Consider the following 12,703-nt stretch of genomic DNA (forward strand, 5'->3'; position numbering starts at 1 on the left):
CTTTCTTTGCACTCTCATCCAAAGGAAAAAAGGGAGGGCACTACTCATTTAGTGTCACTCAAAAAAGATTAAAAAATTAATTTGGCAGGATTTTTTCTTGATATATTCATGCTGGCTCTTACTAATCACTGAATTGTCATCAAGATACTTGCAAACAGACTTCTTTATAACCTGCTTTAATTTCTTTCCTGTATTGATGTCAGGGTCTCTGGTCTGTAGTTCTGCAGAGCTTATTTATTTATTTGTACAATTAATTAAAAGAAAAATAGCATTTACCAGTCTGACAGATCTTGAACAGATATTAATGAATAAGGCCCTAAAGCTTAAAGCCTAGACAGACTCATGTAGAGGCACAGATAATTTTTAAAATTGTCTCAAATTGTCCTTAAAATCCTCAGTTTATTAAAGGAGAATATTATTAATCCCCAGTTTATTAACTTTAAAAGTCGAAACTAGCACTTGAATTTGGGTTCAGAAATGCATCAGTCTGTAATATGACTACAATTAGGAAAACACAGTAATGCTGGAAGGTGGGCATATATTTTAACAATTCAGATTACGCTTTCCTCATACCTTCTAGCCATTTCTACTTTCTTCATTGTAATTTCAGACATCATCTCACTTACTGATGGTAGCGTAGCATCTCCTTTAAAAAAAGAGGACATCGTGAAGAGATAATGTTTTGCAGTACCAAAATCAAGCCATAGGAAAAATTAATAGAAAGGACATTCTCAAAAAGTCTTCATGCTATCATTTATGATTCTATGAATAATCCTCATTCAGCAAAATCTCCCTTATCACTGCTAGGTTGGGGGAGACATCACTAAGCTGTCTTCTGCGCATAACTGAAATTAAGCTGTCTCATGCGAGCTATTATTTCTAGGCATCTGTAGGAAAAGAGGAATTAAAATAAATACTCTAATTCAATAGGTGCTCTGGGTTATCACATACTATTCCATCTCCAACAAGCACAACTGATGAGCCAATCAAAAAATGTCTAGTGCAAGGAAAGAAATACCTGCCATCCCTAGAACTATCAGTTTATTATCATGGCTTATGATGTTTACTCTTGGAAACATACTATTAGTACATCACTAATAGCACCCAGAAGTAAAATAAAGGCTCTCACCCTTAAACACACGTGTTGCCCAACGAGCTTGCAATTCAGCAATGGGCATGATGGCACCCAATGGTTGGACAAGACCAATGATAGCCAATGTAGGTTTTTCCAAATGAGGAGGGAAGACGTATTTATATAGGGAGATATCATTCTCAATGACTTTCACACAGTTCCCAAGGAAGGGAAAAGAGAAATAGTATCCAGTCGCAAAGACAACAAAATCTATATTCTCTTCCTTAGAGCCATCTTCAAAAATGGCAGCGGTTTCAGTAAATTCAGTGACATTTGGTTTTATGAGCACTCTTCCTGAAATGATGCAGTTTGGCAGGTCATCATTGATAGTTGGATGCTGACTGAAAAACCTGAAAAATGTAAAAATATAAAATAACAATTCAGTGGAACTAGCAGGAGAATTTGCTTCTTGGCCTTAGTCATTCGCTTTACAATGTGACTGTGATAGCTGTTTTGCTAATAGGAAGACTTTAGAGTTGGCTAGAGGAGGGTCACATTCACCATAGAACACTATAGGAAATGCATAAAGCTGGAATAGAATCATAGAGTTGAAAGAGACCACAAGGGCCATCCAGTCCAACCCCGACCATGCAGGAAATTACAATTAAAGCATCCCCGATAGATGGACATCCAGCCTCTGTTTGAAGACCTCTAAGGAAAGAGACTCCACCACTCTCCGAGGGAGTGTGTCCCACTGTCTCACAGCTCTTACTGTCAGGAAGTTCCTCCTAATGTTGAGCTGGAATCTCTTTTCCTATAGCTTGCATCCATTGTTCTCTGTTTTCATTTCTGGAGCAGCAGGAAACAAGCTTGCCCCATCTTCAATGTGACCCCCCCTTCAAACACTCAAACAGGGCTATCATATCACCCCTTGATCGTCTCTTCTCCAGGTTAAATATACCCAGCTCCGTAAGTCCTTCCTCATAAGGCATGGTTTCCAGACCCTTCACCATTTTGGTTGCCCTCCTCTGGACAAGCTCCAATTTGTCAACATCCTTTTTGAATTGTGGTGCCCAGAACAAATTATAAGAAGAATACTGCTGCATGTGGCTCTCTCTGTACTAAGACAGCAGAACTGGAAGAACATCACTGAGTCAAGTAAATACTCCAGTAATCTACCGAAGATCATTGCAGGTACTATAGTTCTGAATCTGTTAGGCCTTTCTGTAAAAATTAAACAAAATGCCCCATTTCATCTTGCATGTTACACTCTAATTACTAAATTCAATTACTAAACATTACTAAACTAAGGTTGTCATACTTTGGACATATCACGAGAAGGAAGTCTTTTCATTAGAAAAGGCAATAATGGCCTGGTATAAATGGGCCCTCAGTGACGCCCTCATCACATGCTAGGGTTGCCTCGGGGTGGAGCGCCCACATGCCCTTCAACCCTAGCATGTGTCGAGGGCGTAATAATGGCAGCACCCTGTATACATGGGCACCACCATTGTTATGAAAGCACCGTGCAGTGACTGCATGGCGCCGCATGGTGCTTACGTAATGAGTGAACAAGTGGCGCACTTGTTATGCCATCTTTGTGGCATAAAAAGAACCTGCTTTTCGTGAGTTCTTTTTCCGCTGGAGGGAAGCCACACAGTTTAGCGGCTGCAGCTTCCCTCCGGCGAAAAAAAGGCCACCACCAGCCCGGATGTTATAGGAAGTATGTACAGGGCCAATGCTTGGCAAAATGGAGTAAGAAAATGGGTTCCAGAAAGATAGACTCAATCAGTGAAGCCACAACCATGAGTCTGCAGGAGCTGAAGGGTGACTTGGAGGTCTCTCATATATAGGATCAACATGGGTCGAGGTAGACTTGAAGGCAGTAAACAACAAAAATACCTGTATGCACCAACAGTGATTTAATGGAGCCACTGGGGTTTAGCCAAGTCCAGGGGCCTTTTGATTAACAGGAACTAGGACATTATCTCCAGTACTTCCCCCAACTTCATTGTTACCTCTGAGTTTAACCAAAACCACACATGAGCAGGAGGGAAAATGGAGTTTCCCAGCAACACTGGGTGAATCCACACTGCAGAATTAAAGCACTTTGAAGCCACTTTCATTGCCATGACATTATCCTACAGAATCCTGGGATTTGGCAAGGTATTGAATCTGGTCTGTCAGAAATCTCTGGTGCCTCGCTAATCAACAAATCCAGAATTCTGTAGGATGGAGTCATAGCAATTAAAGTGACTTCAAAATCATTTAATTCAGCAGTGTGCATACTCCAACGGCATTGCTAAGAGCTATTCCTGATGTAATGCAAAAAGTATGTTGTGATAGCATGGTCTTGAATAGAGAAGACACATTTATTTTACAAAAAAATTGGCTGTGGTAGAGGTGAAAATTACTAGATTTTTGTTTTTAATCTACAGAGGTGCCGCATATTACTGGAGTCTCCTTAGGATGCTTGCCACAGAAAAGGGACTGGAATTAAGTGACCCTCCAGGTGATGATGAACTGCAAATTACTCCTATCACTCTTGCCAGTAGTAACAATGGTGAGGAATGCTGTAAGTTGTAAGTTAACAACATCTGGAAGGTTGCATGATTCCCACCCATGCTACAGGGACTGTTATGAGTGAAAGCCTCTACTTTCAATTTTTCTTAGACACCACTGTAGAACTGGGAATGTTATAGAAAGGCCCAAGGCCAGCCTAAACCATCTTCCAAGCATTTAGCTACCTGTTGCATACAAAAACATATAACTGATTGCTAATGGGGACAATGGGGGGTAGTATGGAATAATAGGGAGAAGAAGGGCAGAAGACAGAGAAGTAATTGAAGCATCTCCACCTGCTTCAAATAGCCTTCCTCCCAAATCAGCCTTCATGGAGGGGAGGGCCATTAGGGACCAATAGACAGTGTGTGGTTTTGTAGAAAGCTACATATATTGTTATTATAGTATATATTATACACTATTATAATTTGAATACATAATAGAATATAAAACTGCATGTAGCATGGAGCCTCCTAAGAATATAAACAATAATAATAATAATAATAAATACATTAAAAAAAGGTTTGGTTGGAGTATATCACACAGGGATTTTGGGGGATTTTTAGAGCTCAGATCCGAGGTGACTGCGGGTCCATGATGCAAATTCATGTCATAACGTAAATGTGTTATCAGATGAGATTCGTTTCTATAGAAGCTCCTTCTGTGGCACTTCCATAGTGATTCCAAAGTGACCCCTCATTTTGGTGAAATTGGAAAAAAGTGAATTCACAGAATTCTCTTTCAAGCTCACTTCAATTTCACTTCAAATTGGTCTGGTGTAGAAGATCACTCCAATGTCGCCCCCCTTGGTTTCCTGTGCCCTACTCCTTCATCCTCCTCCTCCTCCTTCATGCCATCTCATCCTCTCTGCCACCCTGCCACCCATCCCAACATCCCCTGTCTGCTCCTGAATCCCCACCTCATCCTCTCTGCCACCCTGCCACCTATCACATTATCCCCTGCCTGCTCCTTCAGTCTGAGCCTGGCCCCAGTCACTCCCCTGGCCCCAGTGACCCCCCCTGGCCCATCATCCCCTGACTGCTCCTGTATTCGAATCTTGGCTCCAGTGACCCCTTGTGACCTATCCCATCATCCTCTGACTGCTCCTGCATCCGAACCCTGGCCCCAGTGATCCCCTGTGACCTATCCCATCATCCTCTGCTTGCTCGTGTATCCAAATCCTGGCCCCAGTGACCCCCAGTGACCAATCCCAACATCCCCTGACTGCTCCTGCATCCGAATCCCAGTGACCCCCTGCAACCTACCCCATCATCCCCTGACAGCTTCTGCATCCAAATCCTGGCCCCAGTGACCCCCTGAGACCTGTCCTATCATCCAACTTGGACACCGGAGTTATAACAGAATCAACTGATGAGGTGTCCAGCAATTCCACTGATGTAGTTATACTGGATCAGTTTCAATCTGTAAGTACTGATGACCTGGATAAGCTCCTTGGTAGAGTGAGGAAAACAACTTGCCCTCTCGACCCTTACCCTTCGCGGCTGGCCATCCAGGGGGGAGATGCCTTGAGGGTGTTCTTAAGGGACATCATCAATGCATCCCTTAGGGAGGGTCATGTTCCATTCTGTTTGAAGGAAGTGGCGGTTAGGCCACTCCTGAAAAGACCTTCCCTTGACCCCCTGGATATGAAGAACTACAGGCCAGCTTCTTTACTACCATTTCTGAGCAATGTGATTGAGAGGGCGGTTGCTCTTCAACTCTAAGCTGTCTTGGAGGAAACCAATTATCTTGATCCATTTCAAACTGGCTTTAGGATGGGATTTGGGGTGGAGACTGCCATGGTCACCTTAGCTGATGACCTTCGTCTGGGCATCAACAGAGGTAGTGTGACCCTGTTGGTGCTACTGGACTTCTCAGCGGCATTTGACACTATAGATCATGACATCCTCTTAAATTGCCTAAGAAGGCTAGGAATAGGAGGCACTGTGCTTCAGTGGTTCCATTCCTTCCTCTCAGGTAGATTCCAGAGGGTGGTGCTTGGGGACAGTTGCTTGGCAAGGAAAGTGCTTAATTGTGGTGTCCCACAAGGCGCCATCCTGCCCCCGATGCTTTTCAACATTTACATGAAGCTGCTGGGAGAGATCATCTGGAGGCATGGGGCAGGGTGTTATCAGTACACTGATGACACCCAGATATACTTTTCCATGTCTCGGGCTTCAGCTTTGACTTCAGATGGCATCTCGCCTCTCAATGACTGTCTTAAGGCAGTAATGGATTGGATGAGGGAAAACAAATTGAAGCTGAATCCAGACAAAACGGAGGTACTTACGGTATCGGCTCCGAACCCAGGCATCAGGATACAACATCCAGTCCTAGAAGGGGTCACTCTCTCCTCAAATGACTGTGTTCACAGTCTGGGGGTGCTCCTAGATTTGTCGCTTCACATGACAAATCAGGTGAATGTGACGGTCAGGAGTGCCTGTTATCAGCTTCGGCTGATACGCCAGCTGCACCCTTTCCTGTAAGGCAGGGAACTTGAGACTGTAGTACATGCATTGGTAACTTCACGCCTTGATTTCTTCAATGCACTCTACATGGGGCTACCCTAATGCTTGTCCGGAAACTTCAATTCAGCCAGATTGGTCTCCAGTACATTCAGAAGAGACCATATAACACCGATCTTAAGATCACTCCACTGGCTGCTCATCAGTTTCCGGGCCCAGTACAAGGTGTTGGTTACCACCTTAAAGCCCTAAATGGCTTGGGTCCAACCTATCCTCAGGACAGTCTCGTTCCATATAATCCTCCCTGCACACTTAGATCAGGAGAAAATTTGTTACAGCCTTGCAAAACAAGGCTGTCTACGACCTCCCAGAGGACCTTCTCAGCTGTTGCTCCCAGATTGTGGAATGGCCTGCCAGACAAGATCCATCATATTACCACTCTAAATAGCTTTAAAAAATCTATAAAGATGGATCTTTTCCGGCAGGCCTTTCCTGAATAGTTCTCCAGCTATCAGAAGGAAAATCTGATCGCTGACCTCTGACTTCACCACAGTTATTGTATTGTTTTTAAGTATGTTTTACGTTTTAAATTCTACATTGTTTAATTGTATTTTTAGGGGGGGGGTTGAGGATTTGGACTGTATATTTTAATCTTGTAAGCCGCCCCGATTGCATTTTGTAGAGAGGCGGGATATAATTCTGCCTGCAGTGACCCCCTGGGACCTATCCCATCATCCCCTGCCTGCTTCTTCAGTCCAATCCTGGCTCCAGTGACCCCCTACGACCTATCCCATCATCCCCTGCCTGCTCCTGCATCCGAATCTTGGCTCCAGTGACACCCTGCATCCTATCCCATCATCCCCTGACGGCTCCTTCAGCCCAATGAAGCTAAGGAGGGGGCAGGGAAGGAGGACAGCTTCCAGACCCCCACTGAGCATGCGCAAGGGTCCCAATTCGAGTCGCTGAATCCGCATGGTATGCACTGGTGTGGTAATACAATTTGCACTCACTACACTTTGTGGAAATCCGCATCACATGAGGTGCCTTGGGTTCGATTCCCTCTTGATTTGGAAGGGCAACCAGATGTGATAAAATATTCATGTTACGATGTGAATTCGCATAGCTGAACCAGGAGTCATCCCGGATCTGAGCTCCAAAATGCCCCATGTGATATACTCCCTTGTCTTTCTGTCCCAGACAGCCCTAGGTCCCATAGGTCCCATACGTCTGAAGGCATATCTAGAAGAAATGCCAGATATAAATGTACTGAATAAATAATGAAAATAAAGCAACATAGCATATTGCAATGGTGTCCACTCTGAGTTTTGGGCTCTTGTGACAAGGAACAGGAAACAAAAATCTAGCCAATTGACAAAATACCTGTGATTAGGTTTCAAGCCATAATGAGAATGGTTGAATCTGGCATTCAGTTTCTTCTCCACCCAATTATTTTGTATGGAGGTGCTAAAGAATTGTTTCAGTAAGGTATAATATCGAGAAGAAAGCACCACGTCTGCAGGGTAGCCATCATCACCAACACGATTGATAATCCACGCTCCTCGTCGAGTGCTGAGGAAGACCTAGACAAATGTAGAAAGGGTTGTTTCAGGTAATAAATCTACTCAGTATTTGTTGTCACTAATATTTATTGTTCTCTCACCTGCAACTATTCCAGAAACTGCCAAATTTGAATCTGACATCATCTGCAGATAAATGCAAATGTTTGAACGGCTAAGGAAAGTTGAACTTGGTCATTACTGTATTTGGAAAAATGGGCACACTTTGTACATCATGATGAAAGTCTTTGAGTCATCAAGAAACTATTGATAAAAGTTGTTTTTAGACAGGGCACTCTTTAAGGCTTAAAAACAGGGAGCCCCTGCTTATTTGACAGGTTTGGGACCAGAGCATTGTCAGAAAGCGGACTTGATTGAAAAGTGGAATGCAGGGTTTTTTTTAGTTTGCACATGTATTCCCCCCCCAAAAAAAACAAATAACACACTATGGAGATTATCGCACTGCGTTCTGAGAACGTTCCTATCATCACGTGATGAGAATGTTCCTGGAACAGATATTACTGCATTAGTAAACTAGAACGTGATCAGAACGTGATCAGAACTGCATTTTACCGCACAGCGAAACCGTTCTCAGAACGGTTTGCTGTATTACGTTTTGTGGGCTGTGTTCTGATGACGTCGCCACTCAGAGGTTGGACGGCTCGGGAGAGGCGCTGCTCCCAGGAAAGAGGAAAAAGGGAGGCTTGGCTTACTGAAATCCCTCACCTCCCTTCCCCATAGGAATCAATCCAAAAACGGAGCTTAAAGAGCAGAGAGCCCTATGGGTCTTCATCTGAGGAGGCAGAGGTTGCTTGGCTATGGGGATGTCCTGCCATCTCTCCCTCTCCCCTCTTTCCCCATAGAAATCAATCCAAAAACGGAGCTTAAAGAGCAGTGAGCCCTATGGGTCTTCATCTGAGGAGGCAGAGCTTGCTTGGCTATGGGGATGTCCTGCCATCTCTCCCTCTCCCCTCTTTCCCCATAGAAATCAATCCAAAAACGGAGCTTAAAGAGCAGAGAGCCCTATGGGTCTTCATCTGAGGAGGCAGAGCTTGCTTGGCTATGGGGATGTCCTGCCATCTCTCCCTCTCCCCTCTTTCCCCATAGAAATCAATCCAAAAACGGAGTTTAAAATCTCTCCCAGATGCAGACCCAAAGGGCTTGCCTCTGCTCCGTTTAAACTCAGTTTTTGGATTGATTTCTATGGGGTTGTTCTCACTAGGTGAAACCCCGCGTTCTGAATCGAATCCAAGGAGTGGCGTTCCTATTAGGATCCGATTTAAACCTAGAACGGTTCTAGAGCAACCCGCAATCGTCCCCACTACAAATCGAATTGTAGAGCGGGATAGAAATTTAATTCGAACTTTCCTCATTTAACACGTGTTAAAAAAACACTAGGGTCTGACCTACGTTTTTCCCTTGATTCGAGTTAGGAACTGGAGCATTTAAATAGGAACGACAGCCTTTGAATCGTGTTAGATGGATGGGAGGAGCGGAGTGCGATGGGGCTGGCCTTGGGGGAGTTGCCCTTTCTGTCCCCATCTGTCATGGCTGTCGCCATTTTTGCTTCCCTCACCCCTTTGTCCGCTGTGGTCTTTCAATAAGAGGTGGATTGCAACCTCCCCTCTGTGTGGGGAGAGCCCATTTCTAACGGAGGAGAGGCAGGAAGGGAAGGCTCCTCTCGAAGAGGCATTCCCTGCCCGCTTGGGCTCTGATCTCGCCCAGACAGGGAAGGGAAGGCTCCTCGCGAGGAGGCATCTGATCTCGCCCAGGCAGGGAAGGGAAGGCTCCTCGCGAGGAGGCATCTGATCTCGCCCAGGCAGGGAAGGGAAGGCTCCTCGCGAGGAGGCATCTGATCTCGCCCAGGCAGGGAAGGGCTCTGATCAATTGGGGGGGGGGGATAGAGCCTTTCTCCCTCCCTTTCTCAAATGGAATCTGCCTTCTCCTCCAACCCTGGAAAGAGAATCTTTGGGAAGAGTGCTCCCTCCCTGCTTTTCCAGCAGCCTCCTTCATTCTCTGGGCTCTCTGAAGGGATTCTCCCTGGCTGTCTTTTGGGAGACATGAAGAGGGGATGGGAAAACCTATCCCATAGTTCCTCTGGAAAGAGCCCCCATTGATCTCTGTGCTCTCCGAAGGGATTCTCCCTGGCTGTCTTTTGGGATGCTGTCATGGAAAACCTATCCCATAGTTCCTCTGGAAAGAGCCCCCATTGATCTCTGTGCTCTCCGAAGGGATTCTCCCTGGCTGTCTTTTGGGATGCTGTCATGGAAAACCTATCCCATAGTTCCTCTGGAAAGAGCCCCCATTGATCTCTGTGCTCTCCGAAGGGATTCTCCCTGGCTGTCTTTTGGGATGCTGTCATGGAAAACCTATCCCATAGTTCCTCTGGAAAGAGCCCCCATTGATCTCTGTGCTCTCCGAAGGGATTCTCCCTGGCTGTCTTTTGGGATGCTGTCATGGAAAACCTATCCCATAGTTCCTCTGGAAAGAGCCCCCATTGATCTCTGTGCTCTCCGAAGGGATTCTCCCTGGCTGTCTTTTGGGATGCTGTCATGGAAAACCTATCCCATAGTTCCTCTGGAAAGAGCTTGGGTTTCAATGAAATGGAAACGATGCCAAAAGATAAATTGCTTCCAAATATTCCGGATTAACGTTACGTCATTCTGACGTACTATTGATTGACAGCTCCAAATAAGGTATGGAGGAGAAGAATCGCTTTATTTAAACACCGATTTCATGCCAAGTAGGAACGCTTGCAGGTAAAAACTTCGATTTAAACAACCAGATGGGAACGATGAACAAAGCGATTTGGATAGCGGGATAAGAACAGTGTTATTTTGAATCGATTTTATTAAAACCGTTGTATCTTAAATCGTTTCAAATCTTAAGTGAGAACAACCCGTATGGGGAAGGGAGGTGGGGGATTTCAGTAAGCCTAGGGACTCTGGCTGGGAGAGTGCTTCTCAGCCTCACTGAGAAGTCTTCCCTCCGAAGATTCTCTTGGGAGGAAAGGAAGGCAAGCATCCCCCCCTCCCATCTTGTCTTCCCTCCGAAGGGAGTCCGAGGATTCTCTTGGGAGGGAAGGAAGGCAAGCCCCTATAAAACGCTGGGGCTTCATATGCTGGCATATGTTTGAAGAAAATAGGATAAAACTTATGTAACTTGATGGGCCAAGGGCAGAGTCCCCTCCTTGGCAGCCTGGGCTTTAAGGGAGCTCCACGGAGGTCCCTTCAAGCGGAGGGAAAGGGGAGAGCCCCTGCAGCCATTGCAGCTCTTTAAACCGGTTAGAAAAGAAGAGTCCTCTGCTGTCATCCCATTTCCTCCTGTGTGTGTGCATGTAATGTGTGCCTTCAGGTTGTGAGCTTCCCTCCCCGCTTTAACTCTTGTCTGGCTCTTTGCTATGGAATTCTGGGAGTTGTTTGCTTGCTTTTGTGTGGTGCTCCAAACAGAGGAGCTTTTGTGGGTTCCCTCCTGGAGGGAAGGAGGAGAAGGTCCTGGGCATCCCTGCCTCCTGCATTGTGACAGCACAGGAGCCCCACTGGACATGACACTAGAGGCCCCCGCAGAAGCAGCCAGACCCTCTCCCTCTTGCTCTCTGCTCTGGCCCCCCTGTTTCCCTCTCTCTTTCTCTCTCTTTCCCTTCTTTCCTCTTCTCTCACTTGTCCCAACTTTCCTCCCTTCCCTCCCTCCTTCTTTCCCCCCTCACACACACACACCTTCCCTCACTGCAGTCACTCGCCTGCCTGCCTCCCTCCCTGCCTGTCATTCTTTCAGCCAATCAGGAGACGGAGGAATGAGAGAACGGATTTGAGAACAGATAAGAATATCGCACACACCTCTGTTGAAACGTTCTCATCACGTTTCAGCTCTCTGGGAACACATTCATATCTGTACCCTCCTGGAACACATTTGGAACACATTTAAGCGTTCTGAGAACCCGATTGGAACACATACGTGCGGTATACTCAAATGCGTTCCGTTCTCATCACGGGATGAGAACGTTCTCAGAACCCAGTGCGATAATCTCCTATATATCATGTTTGAACGTATGCAAAAGCTAAATGACACACAACTTCAAACCAGATTCATAGTTTCCAAGTCAAAAGCTGTGAAAGTAAATGGTGTCCAGTGTCAGAATAGTCCAGGTTCAAAAGAGAAAACTGTGGTAGCCAAATCATTAAACAGTCAAAAGGTCATAGAATCATAGAATCATAGAGTTGGAAGAGACCACAAGGGCCATCCAGTCCAACCCCCTGCCATGCAGCAACTGTCAATCAAAGCATCCCTGACAGATGGCCATCCAGCCTCTGTTTAAAGTGTGTTCCACTGTCGAACAGCCCTTACTGTCAGGAAGTTCCTCCTAATGTTGAGGTGGAATCTCTTTTCATTGTTCCGGGTCCTAGTCTCTGGAGCAGCAGAAAACAAGCTAGCTCCCTCCTCAATATGACATCCCTTCAAGTATTTAAACAGGGCTATCATATCCCCTCTTAACCATCTCTTCTCCAGGCTAAACATCCCCAGCTCCCTAAGTCATTCCTCATGGTTTCCAGACCCTTCACCATTTTGGTCGCCCTCCTTTGGACACGTTCCAGTTTCTCAACATCTTCTTTAAATTGTGGTGCCCAGAACTGGACACAGTATTCCATTTGGGGGCTGACTGGACCAGAGCAGAATAAAGTGGGACTATTACTTCCCTTGATCTAGACACTATACTTCTATTGATGCAGAATGCCAGCAGAGGAAGAAGAACTGACACAAGCCTGCTATTTCTATGCAAATTACAGACAAATCTCATCAATTAAGAGAGTGGTCCATTCTTTCCATAAGCTCACTTGGGACCATGTGTGCATGCATGTGGGCAAGCAGTCCCAAGTTAGCTTTGTAGGGGATTAATCCAATCACGACTGCCAAATAACCCACTGAGGACTGAATGCCATATTCCCTGCCTTGACCCATACTCAATAACAGATAAGATCTTAGATGACAATGAGGCACCTCTTGAAGAGTCCTGGTTCCCTACTCCCACAGCCAAGAAGAGGTTTTCCTTT

General features: G+C 45.6%; 1 protein-coding gene across 3 annotated transcripts in view; it reads right to left on the reverse strand.

The window, feature by feature from the left end:
- The window catches only part of LOC149316721 (flavin-containing monooxygenase 5-like), a 54,906-nt gene that overhangs the window by 4,428 nt on the left and 37,775 nt on the right, over nucleotides 1-12,703 (reverse strand). For all 3 annotated transcript variants that reach the window (XM_089516109.1, XM_089516108.1, XM_089516110.1), the window contains 3 exons: nucleotides 7,480-7,679; nucleotides 1,130-1,482; nucleotides 574-646 (listed from right to left, as the gene is read on the reverse strand). In XM_089516109.1, the coding sequence (XP_089372235.1) occupies nucleotides 574-646; nucleotides 1,130-1,482; nucleotides 7,480-7,679 (626 nt within the window). The remainder of the gene's footprint in view (nucleotides 1-573; nucleotides 647-1,129; nucleotides 1,483-7,479; nucleotides 7,680-12,703) is intronic.

Source organism: Sceloporus occidentalis, unplaced genomic scaffold (assembly GCF_023333645.1).
Source record: "Sceloporus occidentalis isolate IW3139 unplaced genomic scaffold, rSceOcc1.0.p SCAF_3, whole genome shotgun sequence".
Classification (NCBI taxonomy): domain Eukaryota; kingdom Metazoa; phylum Chordata; class Lepidosauria; order Squamata; family Phrynosomatidae; genus Sceloporus; species Sceloporus occidentalis.